Source organism: Equus asinus, chromosome 22, assembly GCF_041296235.1.
Source record: "Equus asinus isolate D_3611 breed Donkey chromosome 22, EquAss-T2T_v2, whole genome shotgun sequence".
Lineage (NCBI taxonomy): Eukaryota > Metazoa > Chordata > Mammalia > Perissodactyla > Equidae > Equus > Equus asinus.
The window spans coordinates 42,289,754-42,309,440 of record NC_091811.1 but is presented as its reverse complement, the minus strand read 5'-3'; the positions used below and the strand labels follow the sequence as shown (position 1 = coordinate 42,309,440).

The 19,687-nt window shown below is 35.0% G+C and overlaps 1 protein-coding gene across 1 annotated transcript in view; it reads left to right on the top strand.

Annotated features, from left to right (window-relative positions):
• Positions 1-19,687, top strand: part of CPNE8 (copine 8) — a 209,546-nt gene that overhangs the window by 81,780 nt on the left and 108,079 nt on the right. Inside the window, exon 7 of the mRNA XM_014868145.3 lies at positions 19,500-19,563. Coding sequence (XP_014723631.1) covers positions 19,500-19,563 — 64 coding nt within the window. The remainder of the gene's footprint in view (positions 1-19,499; positions 19,564-19,687) is intronic.

Here is a 19,687-nt window from a genome sequence, read left to right as displayed (position 1 = left end):
CTAGCAGCTAACTTGATTGAGTTCTTATAATATGTCAGTCGCTATTCTACCTGCTTTACACATAGTAACTTCTTTAACCCTCAGAGCACCATTATGAGGTAGGTAGAGATTGTTGTCATCCCCGTTCATCAGGAAGAAACTGAGACAAGGACTCAGGAGTAACTAGCTTCAAATAGGGTTGCTTGTTTTGTGAGCCTATATGCTTAAACACAGCACTATATTGCCTTCAATAAATATATACTTATGTACAGCTCTAAAAGAAAATTTAAATTTTTATTATATTTCATTTTAGTAATACAGAACTATTTACTTAAAAGTCAAGAACATCTCTGGATAGTGAGAAGAGCTTTCAAGGGACATCCATTCTGACTAAGGTCATTTCAAGGATGAGATTCCTTCTCATTATCTTTTACCCACACAGCTCTTCTTCAAGCACAGTCCAGTATCTCACTTTTTCCTGAGATAAATAGTGCTCATCCCTACAAAAGTTTCTGCTTCTTGCATCCATCTTGGGTCATGAACACCCAGCTTCTATAGGCTACTCCAGGCTTCCGTAGGATGTGTGCTGAGATTTTTCTCTTCCCTGTGATTACTGAGAAGACAGCAATAACCCTGGAAGTAAAGAGAGGTATAACTTTCCAGTGCCAGCCAGGTATGTCCAGCGGGATTGCAGCCACTCTTTCTGTGGTCAACTAAGATGAATGTACTCTTCTCCAGGGGTAGCATTAAATTTTCTCAGAGCCAAATAATCTAAATAGAAAGACTACTAGAAGAAATTTTAAAAATAAATCCATATATAACTTTTTGGAAAAAAGTAAATAAGTATATCAGGGTTTTTTTTTCTGGTCTTCTGGAAAATCATCGTTTTGAATTCACTGTGTGTTGACAAGTAAACTGCACCATGTTCTCATCCTTCCTGGTCGTTTCTTCCATTTGGTAATGCAGGATGACCTGCCTCCATTTCCCAAAACACAGAGCTCTCTGCTGCCTTCTTCCCTTAGAAAATTCAGGAGAGAGAGAGATAAAACATACTGTTAGTGTTTTTATTTATTTATTTTTATAAGCCTTTGTGAATAATTAGCCTTGATTGGGCTATGGTGCCATTTTAGGTACAGGTCGATTTTCAGCAGGTTGCCCTGAGAATAAATTCTAGTAAATGAAAAATCTCAGTAACCTTTGCAACTCACTGTCTACTTTGATACCAGTCTTGTTTGGCTCCTCCCCATAATCATGGAGGTAGATCAATTGAATCTCAACTATTTCTGCATTTGAGTGAACTCTGAGGAAAGACTCTAAACATGGAGGGCAGTTCAGTAAACTGACATTTCCAAATATATCTATATTCCAACATATATTTTTAGTTATTTGCATGAATGTATTGTTTTTTTACTATAAATAGCATTTTGAGCTAACTGAATTGTTAGCGTCTCCCAGCATTATGAGGATTCTTTCCTCCTTCCTTCATACTGTTTTTGTTTGTATTAAATTCTCTATTGTCCTTTCTTAAGCAGGTCTACTGAAAAACATAATCAAAGGAATACACAGTAGATGCTCCTTCTCTTTCTTATTATATTAATTCACCTGTGAACATATGTGGGCTCCACAGCATGCTGGAGCAAAGCACCTGAACAGCCTTCTAAAATTCAATCAAGAGGCTGAATCCCACTCCATCCCTTTCTTCATGTAACAATTGTTAGAGGCTTAAAAAGAAACCATTATATCCTCTGTATTGTAGAGACCTGCCTTGTAAATAGTAAGAATTAAATAAATGTTTATTGAACTGAATTTTCCGAATAATAGTCACACTGTTATGCGTCTTCCTTTTTGTTAAGTACTCTAAGTGTCTCTCCTGCACATTATAACTTTGTGCTTCAGTTTCCCAGAATTTGGAACAGAATTCTTAGATTATATCATTGCTCCATACGCATTTTACTACAGTACAAATGCAAAGTATACTTTTAGTGATATGAGCAACCTAATATTGGATAAATGGGTAGAACTAGTTTATCATAAGCAAAAAAAGTAATTTCTTAAAAATTTTGACATGTGGTATTTAAGAGCTAGGATCACACCATTCTTGTCAATAATTGCTTTCAAAGAAAATCTCAATCTCCAGAGATTATGAGCAGTTTCCTTTGTTTTTATTACTGAAAAACTGTGTATCAAATCATTGATTGTACTCATAGTGATTCTGTACCATGATAATAACCATCTTGTTTTCCTTTTAATGTCAACATTTACATTCTAACTATAAAACAAGATCACATTTTATTTAATTGTAGTGTTAAAAATTGCAGAGTAACAGATGGAGTTCTTGATGAGCACAGTGTTTCAAATTTTAAACAAAGGTTATAGTTTCAGTTTTCTGGTATATGACTTATTTTACCAGTGAACATAGTGTGTTTCCTTTTTTGATCATTGGTTTAATAAAATCTTAGAAATGGCATTTTGTTAATATTTTAGAGATAAAACATTGCATAGAAAGATAAATGCATCAGCTTTGAATTAAATGAATCATTAGTTTTGAAAAAACTGTACTTGCATGGATCTTTTATCTTTGCCTTTGGAAATGACATAATTTCCTCATGTAATTAGATCTCAAAAGAAAACTAATGTACTAAAAATAAGTTTCTCTCCACTTGAATGTTAGAGTTTTCAATTATTGGGCTGTTTATGTGTCTTTGATTTTTCTTTGTTTAACAAGAAACATTTGACATCTTATGTCAGCAACCCCAGCTATTTGCCTTTTCTGTATCCACACCCATGGATGCACCATAGGGTCGTAGCACAGAACCAAATGGTCTGGTGACATCACTGACTCCTGGGCTCTGTCCCCAGTTCCACCTTCAATGCTCTGTGACCCTCTTGGGCACATTTTCCCTGTCTCCTCAGCAGCTTTTCCAAAAGGTTATAAATAACCTTCTTCAAGCTCTCTATCTATCTCCTCTCATCACTCCCAGCCTTTTATTTTTACAACTTTACCTTTGATTCTCAGAGAACATAATGCCAAATAATATTAGTTGCTATATTTGTTATTTAACACTCTATCGGACTGCACCAAGAACTTTACATATATTATAGCATTTAATCATTCCTCAATCTAGCGAAATAGAGATTATTAGTTAGATTTTGCAAATGTGAGGCTTAAATAAGTTAAGTACCTTGCCCAAAATCAAGAGAAGAAGTCAGCAGAATGGCTTGTTAAAAATCAGGTTCGGCTCCTTAATCTTTGTTCAGATTTTGTCCACTACAGGTGAGATTCATTTTACCTTTTTCTCTCCTGGCTTAGTTGTGCATATGTTTCTCTTCTTCAAGTAAACAGTTTCCTCCATCTGAGCCCCAAATTGCGTGCTACACAGACATCCCGGGGGGCCTTGTATATATCTTCAACTTTCTCCCTGCCGTCCCCAAGACGTGCAACTGTGCTTCTACCTTATGCTAGGGCTCTCTCTCCATTCTTCCCATCATGGCAGATAATCTTCAAAGACTCTTCTTGTACAGCTTGTCAACTACCACTCCCTCTCCAACCTATCTTCATGATTCCACTCAAATGGCTTACTTGGGGCCAGATACCTCCTCTGTGCCATATCTAGCAGGTGCTTTCAATTCTCAACTGATTTGGCCTCTCTGTGGTTTGTGTGCTATTGACCACCTCTTCCTTGAAATTCTTCTCCCTTTGTTTTCATGACACCATCTCTCCTAGTTTTCCTCCTGGATTTCTGGAAGTCTTCCTACTCTCCTTCACTGGCTGAAGAATGACCTGAAATTGTGTGCAGAATGCTGGGTGACATTTTTCTCCTAGCTTTTATTGAGTCCTAAATGTATCTGTGACTCAACAAAGATTAAGACCTACAGCCTACATGGTATGTTACTCTGGATGATCTCTTATATGGCCCTAATTTTAACTGTCACCTATATGCCATTGATGCTCACATCTTATATGTATTTCTCTCCTTGGCTCTAGATGCATACGTAGAACAGCCCACTGAACACAGATGTCTCAAAGAAATTGCAAACTGAATATGCCCCAGAAGTGAATTTATCATTTATTTTGTCAAAACTCCCCCTGTTCTGTCCTTTCTCTGTGATAACATCACTGGACAGTTTTCTAAGCAAGATAGCTGAGAGCCGTATTACGCTCTTTCTCCCTCTCTCCTTCCTTTCCCAATAAGTAACCAAGTTTTCCGGAATCCCTTGTCCATCTCCACCTCCACTACCCTTGAGCAGCAACCCTTCTTGCTTAGATATTTATACAATTCTCCCAACCGGGCTTGATGTCTGTAGTTTCAATCTGCATCAATCCTGTCTGCATGCACCAGCTCCTACTGGTCTTTCTTGAGTCAGATATAAAGTCCAGCCCCTTCCCTTGTTTGAAATCCTCCAATTCTTTCTCATAACCTTTAGGGGAGAAAACTCAACTCTTTGCAATAACACTTGAGACCCAGTTGTGTACTCTAATATTCCCAAACATACGTTATTCTCTGAATGACTTGCATTTCCTTCAGCGGGTCATATTCTCACATTGATCTCTGTGTCTGGAAGGCATTTCTGCACATTGTCCCACTTGCCAGTGTGCTCACCTTGTTAGACTCAGTTCCTGTCACCTGTGTACAATCTCCTTTATTTCTGCCAGAGTAAGATTGATGTCCCATTTTTGGTGTTCTAGCACACGCGTCTTATTTCAGTTATAATATTCATCACATTTTATTGTTACTGCATCAGTATCTGCACCAGTTACAGCATCTTTACTGTGTGTTTATTTGTTTTTCTTCCCACTGAGCTCCTTTAGGCTAGGGACTAAATCTTCTTCAACTTTATTTGTTTCTTTACTACCTAGAAAAATGCCTATAAAAGGGTAAGCACTCAATACATCTTTTTAAAATGATTGTATTACAGAACCCTAGAGAGTACTAGTTGCCATGCCTTGCACGTAAGGTGATAACTCAACAAATATTTGTTGCTTAAATAAGCAAATGTATTTTATTCTGTTTGTATTGCAATTCTGTAAAACTAAGTGATCTATGCATCTAATTTGTTTTGCTGTTTGGACCTATAATTAATATGAAATACAAACTTCTATTTTCACTAGTATTTCACAGTCAAAAAGTCAGTTTGACTATCATTTTCATATATTAGTATCATAAGTTCATGAAATAGGATCATATGAATAATTCATTTTGGGATTAAAGAAGGATTCATACATTAACAAAGAAAAATCATAGTTTCATGTTAGGCTTACCTCTTATGTTAAAATCATTAATGTTGATGAATAACAAATTAATTTTTACATGTTTATTTCTGTATCATATAGTTTGCATTTCACTACAGGGCAAGTTTCAGTCAATTATTTGTATAATCTGTTTCCCTACTAAGTTCTAAGTCTTTTCCTCTCACAAGGCAAGTATAAACAGAGCTCTCATCTATTAATTATTTAGGTGTTACCAAATTTTAGTGCAATATTACATAAATACTTCATTGTGCCACTGGATAACTTTTTTTGTTGTTTTTTTGGTTTTGGTGAGGAAGATTGTCCCTAAGCTAACATCCACTGCCCATCTTCCTCTTTTTGCTTAAGGAAGATTGTCCCTGAGTTAACATCTGTGCCAGTCTTCCTCTATTTTTTATGTGGGACATGGCCACAGCTCGGCTTGATGAGCGATGTGTATGTCTGCACCCGGGTTCTGAACCCGTGAACCCTGGGCCACCGAAGCAGAATGTGTGAACTTAACCACTGTGCTACCAGGGCAGCTCCTACATTAACTTTTTTTAAATTCAATTTTTAAAAAAGAGTTAATCCAAACAGTTTACTTTGAGTTGTTCTTACCCCAGTTGAAATAGACTGGTTTATGGTGGAAAAGGTGTTTATTTACCTTCTACCCAGTTAGGAATTAGCTCTTACTAGAGCCTATGTCCGCTCCACTCCCCCTTATAATTTGGGTATTTGTTACCCAAGTACCACTATTTCTTACCCAAATAGCAGTCAAGACTGGTCCAAACCATATGTCAAGTTGGTAAATTTTTTATTGAAGATTATCCCTTAATTCTATTACCTTTACAGGTAAAACACTTAGAATTCTCATTCTGCCCCTTTAGCTGCCTGACCTTCTGTATCATGTACTACACTTTCATTTCTTTGTCACCTTCCCCTCTCTCCCTGCCCTCAATCAATGAATGCACTGCATCCTGTTATCTTTGGCCCGTTCATCAGAGAGCTAGTACTATAATAAACAAATCAGTGCTAAGGTTGTATTGAAAGTATGCTACTGGTTTAATTTGTTACTCTTCTTGTTGATCCATATTGAGTTATATTATTTAGTTGGGGGCTTCTGAAATCACTCTCATAAATCAAATGCAATTCAATTCAACAAATGCTTAGAGAACATCTAATAAGTGCCAGATGTCTTTAGGTATAATCATGCAGAGATGGCAATGCATAATTCCTCCATCCTGGAACTCACTGCTCTTATGAATGATCCATGTAAACACATAATAACAAGTGTAATTTATTGAGTACTTGTTCTGTGCTATGTTTATACACATGTGATATTTAAAACTGCATTATTATCTTGACTTCTCAGAGGAAGAAACTGAGTTTCAAGAAAGTTAAACAACTCATTCAAGGTCAGAGTCATTAATTGATGTACTTGCGATTTAAACTCCCCAACACAATCTCTATGCACTAGGTCTCATTGTAGCCCCATAGGAGTATCTACAAGGTAGAGAGGGAGAGGAGGAATTCACCATAGTTATGGGAGTCAGAGAAGCAGCATCTGAGTTGGGCTTTGAAAAATGAAAAAGAGTTTACCAAGTAAACAGTCTAAGTCTAAGGATGAATCTGAGACCCTGAAAGTTTTAAACCTTGAGAAAGGCTGATAAAGGAGATGTTTTAAGGCAGGAAACTTTATGTTACTGAACACATACCCCTTTGGTGATATGACTTACTGCTTTTAGCTCAGCATATACAGATTAATTTTCTGAAAAATATTAAGCCTGATAGCAGCTTAAGTATGGTTTCGTTTTTCCTGTTTTTTTGACTTATATAACTGAAATTATACTATATATTTTTCTATGACTTGAGTGTTTTGCTCAAAATTGTTTGTGAGAACCATCCATGTAATGGGTGATGTGTGAAGCTGTAGTTCATTCTTTTCATTGCTGTGTAGTTATCCATTTCATGAATTACAGATAGATTTACCTTATATTAAGTTGATGGACATTTTTTTAGTTTCTTGTGTTTTTTTCCTATATAAGTAACGCTGCAATAAAAATAATTATATATCTTTTTATTATATGCCTAGAAATGAAATTCTGGGGTCATAGGATATGTGCAGTAAAGAAGGGAAAATTTTGGCCCCTAGAACCTTTGCTGTGTGATATCACACCCATGGTTATGTTACTGTACATGGCAAGAGGAACTTTGCAGATATAATTGCAATGAACTAATCAGCTGACCTTAAGATAAGTAGATTATCATGAATTATCTAGATAGTCTCAGTGTAATCACATGAGCCCTTAAAGACAGAAGAGAAAGGGAGAACAAGAAGTCAGAGAGATGCAGCAGATGGAAGTCAAGGAGATTGAACACATGAGCAGTATCTTACCTGCCTTTGCTGTCTTGAACATGTAGGAGACCACATGGAAATCATGAGAAGGAAATGAATTCTGCCATCAAACTAAATGAGCTTGGAAGTTAATGCTCTCCCAGATCCTCTAGATAAGAACCCAGGCTGGTTGACAATTTGATGTGAGCCTTGTGCAGCCCTAAGCAGAGCACCCAGCTGAGCCTGCTGAAATTCTGACTTACAGAACTGTCTGATAATGAGTGGGTGTGTTGTTTTAAGCCACTGAGTTTATGGTAATTTGTTATGGCAGCAATCGGAAACTAATGCATATTTTGGTAGACAGAAGTGGTGTGCTACTATAATAAATACTTTAAAGTATGGAAGATAGATAGAAGACTGCTCCGTGGAGGAGCTTTTTATCTAATGGAGTCCCTATGACATACACAAGAGACCCACAAAGCTCTTGAGAATTTTATCCCAGCAGAAACCCTGTGAGCTTGGACTGAAAGACAGAGAAAGTATAAATGAAAGAAGGCTGTTGGACCCCCCAAATTATACTGGCAATCTCTTGCTACCTTTTATCAAAAAAGAAGAATAACCCAGAGGTTGTAGTGTAAACCATAGAAAACTAGTAGAGTAGCTCAGCTGGATTTCAAAATCACTTTGGACTGATGATTCATCTTACCTTACATTTTTCCCCTTTTGGAACAGGAATGCTTTAAGTATTATCCTATGCCTGACCCTTAATTGTATGTTGGGGTAGATAATTTGTTTCTTTAGAGACACAGGTGTCCTGTTGGGAGGAATTGTGCTCCATGATAAATTATACCCAGAGCCTTAACCGCACTTGTTTAGATGATGAGATTTGAAACATTTGAGCTGATAAGATTTAGATGAGATTTTTGAACTGAGTCAGTGTTGTAATGGGATGAAACCTTCGGGGACCTGTGGAGGAGGTGAATGTGTTTTGCTATGGGAGGGCCATGGATCATGGAGGGCCAACGGGTGGACTGGGGTAGGCAAGGTTTGGCTTCTATGACCCTCATATTCTGATGTCATGCCTGTGGTTATGTTATGTTGCATGGCAAAAGGACCTTGGCTGATGTAATTAAAATTATTAATCAGATGACTTTAAGATAGAAAGGTTATCCTAGATTATGTAGGTAAACCCATTGTAATCATGTGAGCCCATAAAGGCAAATGCGAATGTCGGAAAGATGCAGCAGAACAGCAAGTCACAGAGACTTGTAGAGTAAGAAGGACTCAGCTCTTTGGTTGCTGGCTTAAAGATTTGGGCGGCCAATGAGAAGGAGTTCTATTCTACTTCCTGACAACTTGAATGATCCTGGAAGCAGATTTTTTCCCAGACAGCTGATTCCTTGATTTTGGCCAGACACTAAGCAGAGTTCCTAGCTGAGCCTGCTGGACTTCTGACCTTCATAACTGTGAAATAGTGAATGGGTGTTGTTTTAAGCTGCTAAATGTGTGATAATTTGTTACGGCAGTTACAGGAAAATAATAGAAGTAGCTTCAGAGTTATTAGAAATGACCAAATTGTCTTCCAAATGGTCCTACCCAATTTGCTTTTCATGACAGTATAAAAACATTCCACTTGCTTCTACTTCTTGTCAAAACTTGACATTTTTAGAATTTGTTGTTTTTGTCAGTGTGGTATATATTTCAATTAGCATTTCTCTAGTTACCAATGTGGTTGAATATCTTTCCACATATTTATTACCTGTTTGTTTTTTATCTTCTGTAAAATACCTTTCGTGATTTTGGCTCATTTTTTCCTTTTAGACTATTTCCCATTTTCTTGCTGATTTTTAAGAGTTCTTACATATTCTTGATACTAATCTTTTGTTGTTTGACTATTTGAAAACATCTTCTCCTAGTTTATGACTTTTTTCTTCTCTTTTTAGTCTGGTGTATTTTGATGAATGGGCATTCTCAATTTTAATATCAAATTTTCCATTATTTCCTTGCTCATTTGCATTTTTTATCATTAGTTAAAGAAATTCCTCATTATCTTGAAGTCACATTTCTTTTTAAAAATTATATATGTTTGCTTCCTGTTTTTAAGTTCTAGATTTAAAAATATTACACAATCTTGTATTCTCAGAATAATCGCTATTAGTAATTGTTATGTTATTGGTTGTTTGATTAATTTTTTATTTACCATCTTCAACATTTTAAGTGTACAGTTTAGTAGTGTTAAGAATATTCATGCTGTTGTCAAACACATCTCCAGAACTTTTTCATCTTTTTATTTTTGTGATTGGCTTATTTCACTTAACGTAATGTCCTCAAGGATCATTCATGTTGTAGCCTATGACAGAATTTCCTTCCTTTTTAAGAATGAATATTATTCTGTTGTATGTATACTTCACATTTTGTTTATCCATTCATCCATTGATGGACATTTGGATTGCTTCCACCTCTTGACTATTGAGAATAGTGCTGCTATGAACATGGGTGTACAAATAGCTCTTTGACACCTTGCTTTCAATTCTTTTGCATATATAACTGTAAGTGGGATTGCTGGATCATATAGTAGTTCTACTTTTGGTATTTTGAGGAACCTCCATACTACTTTCAAAGGCAGTTGCACCATTTTACAATTCCACCAACAGTGCACAAAGGTTCCAATTTCTGCACATCCTCACCAACTCTTGTTATTTTCTGTTTTTTTGATAGTAGCCATCCTAACAGATTTGAGGTGATGTCTCATTGTGGTTTTGATTTGCATTTCTCTTATAATTGGTGATATTGAGCATCTTTTCATCTACTTGACCGTTTGTATATCATCTTTGGAGAAATGTCTATTCAAGTCCTTTTCTCATTTTTTTTGTTGGGCTATGTGATTTTTTTTTCGTTGAGTTGTAGGAATTCTTTATGTATATATGTAAACCCCTTATCAGATATTCTAGATGTTAACCCCTTATCAGATATACGATTTGCAAATATATCCTCCCATTCCTTAGATTGCCTTTTCGCCCTGTTGATTGTGTTCTATGATGCACACAAGTTTTTAGGGTTGGTATAGTCCCATTTGTCCATTTTTGCTGTGCTTTTGGGGTCATATCCAAGAAATCATTGTCAAGATCAATGTCATGAAGTTTCCCCCCTATATTTTCTTCTGGAAGTTTTATATTTTCAGGTCTTATTTCTCAGACTTTAATCCATTTTGAGTTTATTTTTATGTATGATGTAAGATAAGGAGCCAACTTCATTCTTTTCCATGTGGATATACAGTTTTCTCCATACCATTTGTTGAAGAGACTGCTTTTCCTCCTTGAGTGGTCTTGGCAACCTAGTTGAAGAGCATATGACCATATATAAGAGGGTTTATTTCTGGGCTCTCTATTGTATTTCAAAAGTCTATTTGTCTGTCTTTATGCCAGTGCTACACTGTTTTGATTACTGTAGCTTTGTAATATGTTTTAAAGTCAGAAAGTGTGAGTTCTCCAACTTTGTTCTGATTTTTCAAAATTGTTTTGGCTATTTGAGGTCCTTTGAGATTCCATATGAATTTTAGGATGAATTTTACTATTTATTTCTGAAAAAATTGCCACTGGAATTTTGGTAGAGATTGTGTTGAATCTGTAAATTGTTTTGGGTAGTATGGACATCTTAATAATATTAAGCCTTGCAATCCATGAACACAGGATGTCTTTCCATTTCTTTGTGTCTTCTTTAATGTCTTTCAGCAATGTTTTATACTTTTTAGTGTAAAAAGTTTCTTACCTCCTTGGTTAGGTTTATTCCTAAGTGTTTTATTATTTTTGACGCTATTGTAACTGGAAGTGTTTTATTTCCTTTTTGAGTTGTTCATTGTTAGTGTATAGAAACACAACTGATTTTTTTATGTTGATTTCGTATCTTGCAGCTTTGCTGAATTTGTTTATTAGCTTTAAAAGTTTTTTTTTTAAATCTGGAATCTTTAAGATTTTCTACATATAAGATTATGTCATCTGCAAACAGAAATATTTTCACTTCTTCCTTTCCAATTTAGATGCATTTTATTTCTTTTTCTTACCTAATTCTCCCGGCTAGAATTTTCAGTGTGGTGTTGAATACCACTGGTGAGGGCTGGCAGCTTAGAGTTCATGATCTTAGAGGAAAATCTTTCAATGTTTCACTGTTGAGTATAAGGTTATCTGTAGGCTTTTCATATATGGCTATTATTATATTGAGGTAGTTTCCTTCTATTCCTAGTTTGTTTATTAAGTGTTTTTTTTTTTTTTTATCATGTAAGGGTGTTGAATTGTGTCAAATGCTTTTTCTGCATTGAGATGATTTTTGTCCTTTATTCTGTTAATGTGGTGTATTAAATTGATTGATTTTAAAGTGTTGAGCCATCCTTGCATTCCAGGAATAAGTCCCACTTGGTTGTGGCATATAATCCTTTTAATGTGCTGTTGAATTCAGTTTGCTAGTATTTTATTTAGGATCTTTGCATTAATATTCATCAGGGATGTTGGTCTGTAGTTTATTTGTAGTGTCTTTGTCTGGCTTTGGTACCAGGGTAATGCTGGCCTCACAGAATGAAGTTGGAAGTGTTCTTTCCTCTTCAATTTATTCAAAGAGTTTTAGGAAAGCTGACATTAATTGTTCAAATGTTTGGGAGAATTTGCCAGTGAAGCTATATAATCCTGAGCTTTTCTTTCTTGGAAGGTGTTTGATTACTGATTCAGTCTCCTCATTAGTTATTGGTCTGCTCAGATTTTCTATTTTTTCATGATTCATGCTTGATAGATTGTTTGTTTCTAAGAATTTATCTATTTCTTCTAGGTTATCCAATTTGTTGCCCTACAATTGTTCATAGTATTCTCTTATAATCCTTTTTATGTCTGTGACATTGGTTGTAATGTCCCCTCTTTCATTTCTAGTTTTATTTGTTTGAGTGCTCTTTTTTTCCCTAGTGGAGCTAAGATCAATTTTGTTGATCTTTTCAAAAAACTGACTCTTAGTTTCACTGATTTTTTTTGTATTCTTTTTCTATTCTGTCAGTTATCTCTGGTCTAATCTATAAATTTTCTTGTTGGCCCTGGTTTCACAGTATCTCATATTTTATTATGTTGTGTTTTCATTTTCATTTGTTTCAAGGTATTTTCTAATTTTCCTTGTGATTTTTTCTTTGATCCCTTAGTTGTTTAATTGTGTGTTAATTTCTATATATTTGTGTATTTTTTCCAATTTTCCTTCTATTATTGATTTCTAATTTCACTCCATTGTCATTGGAGAATATATTTTTTATAGTTTCAAGCATCTTAAATTTGTTAAGACTCGTTTTGTGGCCTAACATGTGATCTCTCCTGGAGAATGTTCCATGTGCACTTCAGAAGAAAGGATACTCTGCTGTTGTTAGAGTGTGCTGTATATATTTTTTAGGTCCAGTTGTCTGTAGTGTTGTTCAGATCCTCTCTTCCCTTATTGATCTTCTGTTCAGTTGTTCTATCCATTATTGAAAGTGGAATATTGAAATTTTCTACTGTTATTGTGTTGCTCTTATATTATGTTTTATTAACACACTGCTGGATTTTTGTTTAATACCACTTTGTTTATATTTTTTTGCATATGCAATACTAAACTAGCAGAATCCCATAGGTGTTATTTTTATTACTGTGAAATTTTAAGTATTCTCTCTTTTCCATGATTTCTTCTTTTAATAATGAGCTTTTAGACTTAAAAATTGCCTTTTGTCGTTAATCTCTAACAATTCTTTTTGGCTAGTAAAAGTAAGACATTTTAGTAAATATTCTATGACATAATATCTGGTCAATTTTAGTAAATATTCCATAAGTTAAAGCAAATTTTGAGGAATGAGTAGAAATCACTGAGATGAAAAAAGTTCCTTAAGTGGTTGGTAGGGTGAGTATTCCTGGTGAAGTCAGGGAGAAATGAAACATCTGTTGTGAATTCAGGGAACTAGAAGCATGGCTCTGTTGAAAAGTGGCAGGAAGGATGAAACTAGAGACTTAACAGTGACTGCATTATGAAGGATGTTATGTCCTAATTAATAAATTTGAAATTATTATAGGATCTATATAGAGCCACTGGAAGATGGAAGGCTTCATGATTAGAATTCATGATCAGATCAATCTGGCACCAATGGAGAGGATAAATTAAAGGAGTACCAGCCTGAGACCAGTTAGGAACAAGAAAACTGCAGTAACCCAAGCAAAGGTATAAAGGTATGAACTAAGGCAGTGGTAGAGGTAAGGAAGAGGTAGTAAGAGATACAGAAAATTGTTGCAGTTAGGAAAAAATCCAACTGCAACAATAAACAAAAAGCAAAACAAACCAAATCAAACAAAAACAAACGACCCAGTCTCTTAAAAGACCATTTGTTCTTCATGTGCTCAATTTTGGAAAGAATTACTAATCTCTAATAATTCTCTTGAGATATATCTTCAGCTGCTTTGGGGATGAGTTCTATTATTCTTTCTATGTGTTACAAAATAGAATGGAGGAATACAAGTATGGGAAACTATTTTCAAAATTGATTTTTGGGGGTAACTTTCTATTTTGATATAATTTCAATTACATGGAAAATTTACTAGAGTAGTACCAGAAACTCCTGTATTGCCCTTTACCCAGAATGTTTACTGTCAACAAATGTTAACTCTGTCCTTTGTGCTTTATCATGTTCTACCCCACAACCCTTCCTCTCATCCCCCTCTCTCATATTCTAGTTCTTTTTCTTGAACCATCTGAGAGTAAGTTGGAGACTCTAAATACTTGAATGTGTATTTCTTAATAAGGGTGTTCTCTGACACAACCACAATATGATGATCAAAATCAGGAAACTTCATAATCATACAATGATGTTCTGTAACCCACACTCCATATCGAAATTTCAACAATTGTCCTAATAATGTCCTTTATAGCTATTTTTCCCCAGTCTAAAATTTAATCAAGAATCATACATTAAGAGACAGCCCTGATGGTCTAGTGGTTAAAGTTTGGTGCTCTCACAGCTTTGATGGCCCAGGTTCGTTTCCCAGTCGTGGAACCACACCACCCATCTGTCAGTTGCCACTCTATGGCGGTGACTCACATAGAAGGACTATATGGACTTACAACTAGGATATACAACTGTGCACTGAGGGTTTTTGGAGGAGAAAAAAAAAGAGGAAGATTGGCAACAAATGTTAGCTCAGGGCAAATCTTTCCCTGCAAGGAAAAAAAAAAAGAATCATACATTGAATCATACCTACATTATCAAGTCCTGATTTTAGTCTCTTTTAACCTGGAATACTTCCTCAGGTTGTATTTTTCTTTTCCTGCTTTGCATTGCTTTTAATAAAATTTGTATTTTAGAATAGGTTTAGATTTACAGAATAGTTGCAAAGATAGTACAGAAAGTTCCTGTATATCCCTCATCCAGTTTCCCCTAACGTTAATGTCTTACGTTACCATGGTACATTTGTCACAGCTAGGAAACCAACATTGATACACTAAAATTAACTAAACTCCAGACTTTATTTGAATTTCACTGGTTTTTCCACTAATGTCTTTTTTTCTGTTTCAAAATTCAATTCAGGATACCACATTTCGTTTAGTCATCCTGTCTGCTGGTATCATCTGTTCTGGGACAATTTCATAGTCTTTCCATGTTTTGTATGACCTTAAAATCTTTGAGGAGTGCTAATCAGATATTTTGTAGAATGTTCCTCAATTTAGGATTGTCTGTTGTTTTTCTCATGGTTATATTGGACTTATGGGTTTGGAGGGGAAGTCCACAAAGGTGAAGTGCCATTCTTATTACACTATATCAGGGGTACATTATATCAACATGGCTTATCACCGCTGATGTTAACCTTGATCACTGGCCAAGTGTTTGACAGGTTAAAGTTGCTCAATGTAATGGTATATTTGTCCTTTTGTAGTACGGTCAGTTCTTGCTTCCTATATTTTGGAACTATAATGTTAGATGCATACAGTATTGAGATTATATCTTCCTAATTAACTGAACCTTTTGTCATTACACAGTAACTATTTCTAGCAATCGTTTTAAATTTAAAATCTGTATGTTTGCTGTTAGTGTGGTACACTGGTTTCATTTGGTTTAGTTTTTTTCCCTTAGTATATCTTTCCATTCTTTTCTCCTGAATTTTCTAAATCCTTAAATTTTGATGTCTATTATAAATAGCTTATGGATGAATTTTATTTTATACAGAATGACAATCTTTGTTTTTAATCTGGAGGATTTAGTTCATCAGTGTGTACCTCCATAACTATTCCTTTGGATTTTATTTCTGTCACCTACTTAGTGCTTCTCATCTGCTCTGCCCTTTTTTCTTTAGTTTCTTTTGAATGGGTTGTATTTTTAAAGCATCATTCCACAATTTTCCTTTACTAACCTCTAGATTATAAAGTCCTTAAAAAAATTGTATTTTCCTAGAAATTTTTTAACATATTTACTTAATTTATCAAATTCTATTTACTTTAAAACATCTTTTACTTTCTTCCTGAACAAAGAACATCAGAAGACTTTAAGTTCTCACCCTCCTGATTAATGCTATCATTATCATTTGTATTTGTTATTTCAGTTTTTAACATTACTATTATTGATTTATGGTCATATTTATTAAGATTTATGTATATTTACCACTTCTTTTGTCGTTTCTTCTTTCATCTTAGACTTTCCATCCGTGATCACTCTCCTTCAGTTTGAAGTCCATCCTTTAGAAATTTCTCAAGCAAGGGTGCTTGGATAGAAATTCACTCAATTGTTGTTTGTTTGAAGATATCTGTAGTTCATGCTTGTTCTTGAAAGAAATATATACAATATAAATTCCTAGGGTGACAGTTATTTTCTTTCAAACCATCGAAGATATTTTTTCAGTTGTCTTTCATCTTCCAGTGTTTTTCTGAGGAGTCACCTCTTAGCTTAGTATTCCCATCTTTGTAGGCCATCTGTCTTTTCTCTCTGCTCCTATGAAGACATGCCTTTCATCACTGGTGATTCGCCATGTCCTTATCATTTGTATTGGTGTAAATTTATTTTTATTTATGCTGCTTGGGATTTATTGAACTTTTTGAATCTAGAAATTGATTTTGTGTTTGTGTGTGTGAGGAAGATTGGACCTGAGCTAACATCTGTTGCCAGTCTTCCTCTTTTTGCTTGAGGAAGCTTGTTGCTAAGCTAACATCTGTGCCTATCCTCCTCTATTTTATATGTGGGATGCCTGCAACAGTGTGGCTTGATAAGCAGTGCTAGGTCTGTGCCTGGCATCCAAACCTGTGAACCTGGGCCACTGAAGCAGAGTGTACAGACTTAACCACTATGCCACTGGGCTGGCCCCTGGAAATTGATTTTTTTAAATCAGTTTTAGAGGTTTCCCAGCCATTCTTTCTTCAAATATTGCATCTCCTCCATTCTTTCTCTTCTTCCTGGACCTCTGATTAGATGTATATTAAAACTTTTGCCTTGGTTCTTCGTGTCTCCAAACCTCTTTATGATAGTTTCCATGCCTACTCTCTGTGCTGCCTTATGAATAATTTCTTTACATCTGTCTTTCAATTCACTAATTCTTCTCCTATGTCTAATCTGAGATTAAATCCATCCACTGAGGTCTCTCTTTCTATTATTATTTCTGGAAGTTCTATATTTGTTTTTTTCTCCAAATATTCTTGATTATTTTTATAGTCCTTTGTAAGTTTCTCATATTTCCATTCTTCTACTTAAATTTTAGGTACATTATACACACTTACATTTTGTATACTGTGCATAATATTTCCAATATTCTAAGTCTGTGTTTGATTCTGCAGCCTGTTATTTCTGGAGACTCTAGCACATGGTACATTTTTCCTTTGGTGTTTTGTTTAAAATGAGTTCGTATATATATTTAAAGTTTAAATTTTTTAACTTTTATTTTATGTAGTTTGAAAGCAGGCTCTTCCAGAGAGGTTTCGCATTTACCACATACCTATGATCACTTGAATTCAACTGAATTCTTGATTTTTGTAGCTACCCATGTAGTGGAAATTAAGGCAGCAAGTCTGGTTGAGGTCTCAATTTTTAGGAAACATTTTTTTCTCTTTTATTCATCACCAAGTGCAAAGGCAAGGATTTATTTTGTAGCCTCCTCCAAAGTGAATGTTTATTTCTAATTCATGTTACAGTCAGGCAATGTAGACATTGTGATCCACGCTTTATGCTTCAAGTTGGTCATTTATTGAATTCCCTATCTTGTGAGTATCCCCGTTTTTTGTTTCTCGTCTTTATGCCTTAAGGATCCATAAAAACCAGCCCAGTCTCAAACTTCAGAGCTCACCTCTGCTTGTCTTTCTGGCACTCCGTCTTCAGCTTCTGATTGGTCCTCACTTTCTTGCTGGGTTATCAGAGCATCTATAAAGACTTCTTTGCAAATTTTATTCAGCATTTTAAAATATTGTCAGGTAGACGTTCATTCAGGGTGTTTAGTTTGACATAATGCTAAAAATGGAAATCTTGTGATTTGCAGTTAGAAAGAAGACCAAAGGTACAGCTGGATTAGAAAAATTAACAGATTAAGGATGTTGGAAGGATGCTAAAAATGATGTATGTAATATTCTAAGAAAAAATGTGCAAGGATAAATTAGTTGATCTCTTAGTCATTAAGACCTGGAGAAAATGGAAGATCCTGATCTGTACAATTACCCTAATGGGGAGTAAAGAGATAGAGGAAACAATGTTTTGTGATAGGCAGTTTCCTGCGCAAGCTATGAGATGACATTTTTAGCTGAAGACCGAGTGGTGCTCTCCAAAAGAAATTTTAGGACAGGAAGAAAAAAAGGATAGAGCATTTTTAGAGCAAGTATAATTTACATTGGTATATTTACAACTCAGAATATTTTGAACTTCCATTCTTTTACTTTATTCCCAGTCAAGATACTAAGACTCCAATCCTTTATACATGGAGAACAAGGGGTTAAATATTTGTTGCATGCATACTGGCAGAGGTTATCGGAGGTGAATTATATTCTTGAGGACAAAAACACTTACTGGGCTCTAATTCCACAACCTGTAGTTCTGACGCCAAACAGAAGAGTCTGAACTATGATTTGTGATAGGACAAAAGAAGCATTAGGTTTCCTCTTTGGAAGATTCTCATGGACTTCTCTCTACAGTCCCTCGTGTAAAGCAGGGAACCATGTACGCAGCTTGATTTTCCTAGTGGACTTTTATATTTAACTCTGTTGGTTTACAAGAGGTTTATGTCATGAATTCTGCTCTTATAGAGCTTATAATCAACTTGAGAAAAGAAAGGGTAAAAATATGTGATTGTAACAACGTGGGAATAATTAAATGTTAAACGTGTGGCACTGACGTTAAGTGCAGTGGGAATGCAAAGAAGACTGAGCTTTGTGTGGGGTTGACTGGGGTAAGGTTTCTTGGAACAATTGGAACTTCATCTCGGGGTATGGAAAGTTTGAGGTGGAATAGGGAACAGTTAACACTGTTGGTGTTATGGTATGTCAGGGTGTGGGAGTGGGCACAAAGAAGAAAGAAGCACAAATAATCAACCATGTTGATGAAAGGGGAAAGACATTGAAAACCAAGTTAGGAATAGGTTTTAGTCATATAATAGAAAGCTTAGAAACCACGGGAGAAAGTTTTATTATATTTCAGATTGTTATATTATATTACATTGCATGTGGCAGACAATATGATGTTATTGAAGACTCTTGGACAGAAGACTGACATATTGAAAGTGATCAAAGTTTAGCTTCATTAAGAAATGTGGACCTATAGGATTATCTCAAAGTTAAAACTGGGAATGTATTTTATTAGGAAAGAGCCCACATGCTCTTTATTTGGTTATATAAAAATAAAATATATAATAGTTTATTATAATATATATAATATTATATTATAAATATATAATATTAGATATAATGTTAATATAAAATATAATGTATATAAATATATTTTTGCTGTTTTAGAGGAATTCCAGGGAAGAAATGTGGTACAATCATACTTACAGCAGAGGAATTAAACTGTTGCAGGGTGAGTAAATATTTCCTTGGTTTAAAAAGTATTTCCAACAGTTTTTTGAATTGATTTTTCTGAAACTATTCTTCAATGATTAGTTCTGGAGTAATTTTAGCTAAAAATAATTAAAACTGTGTTA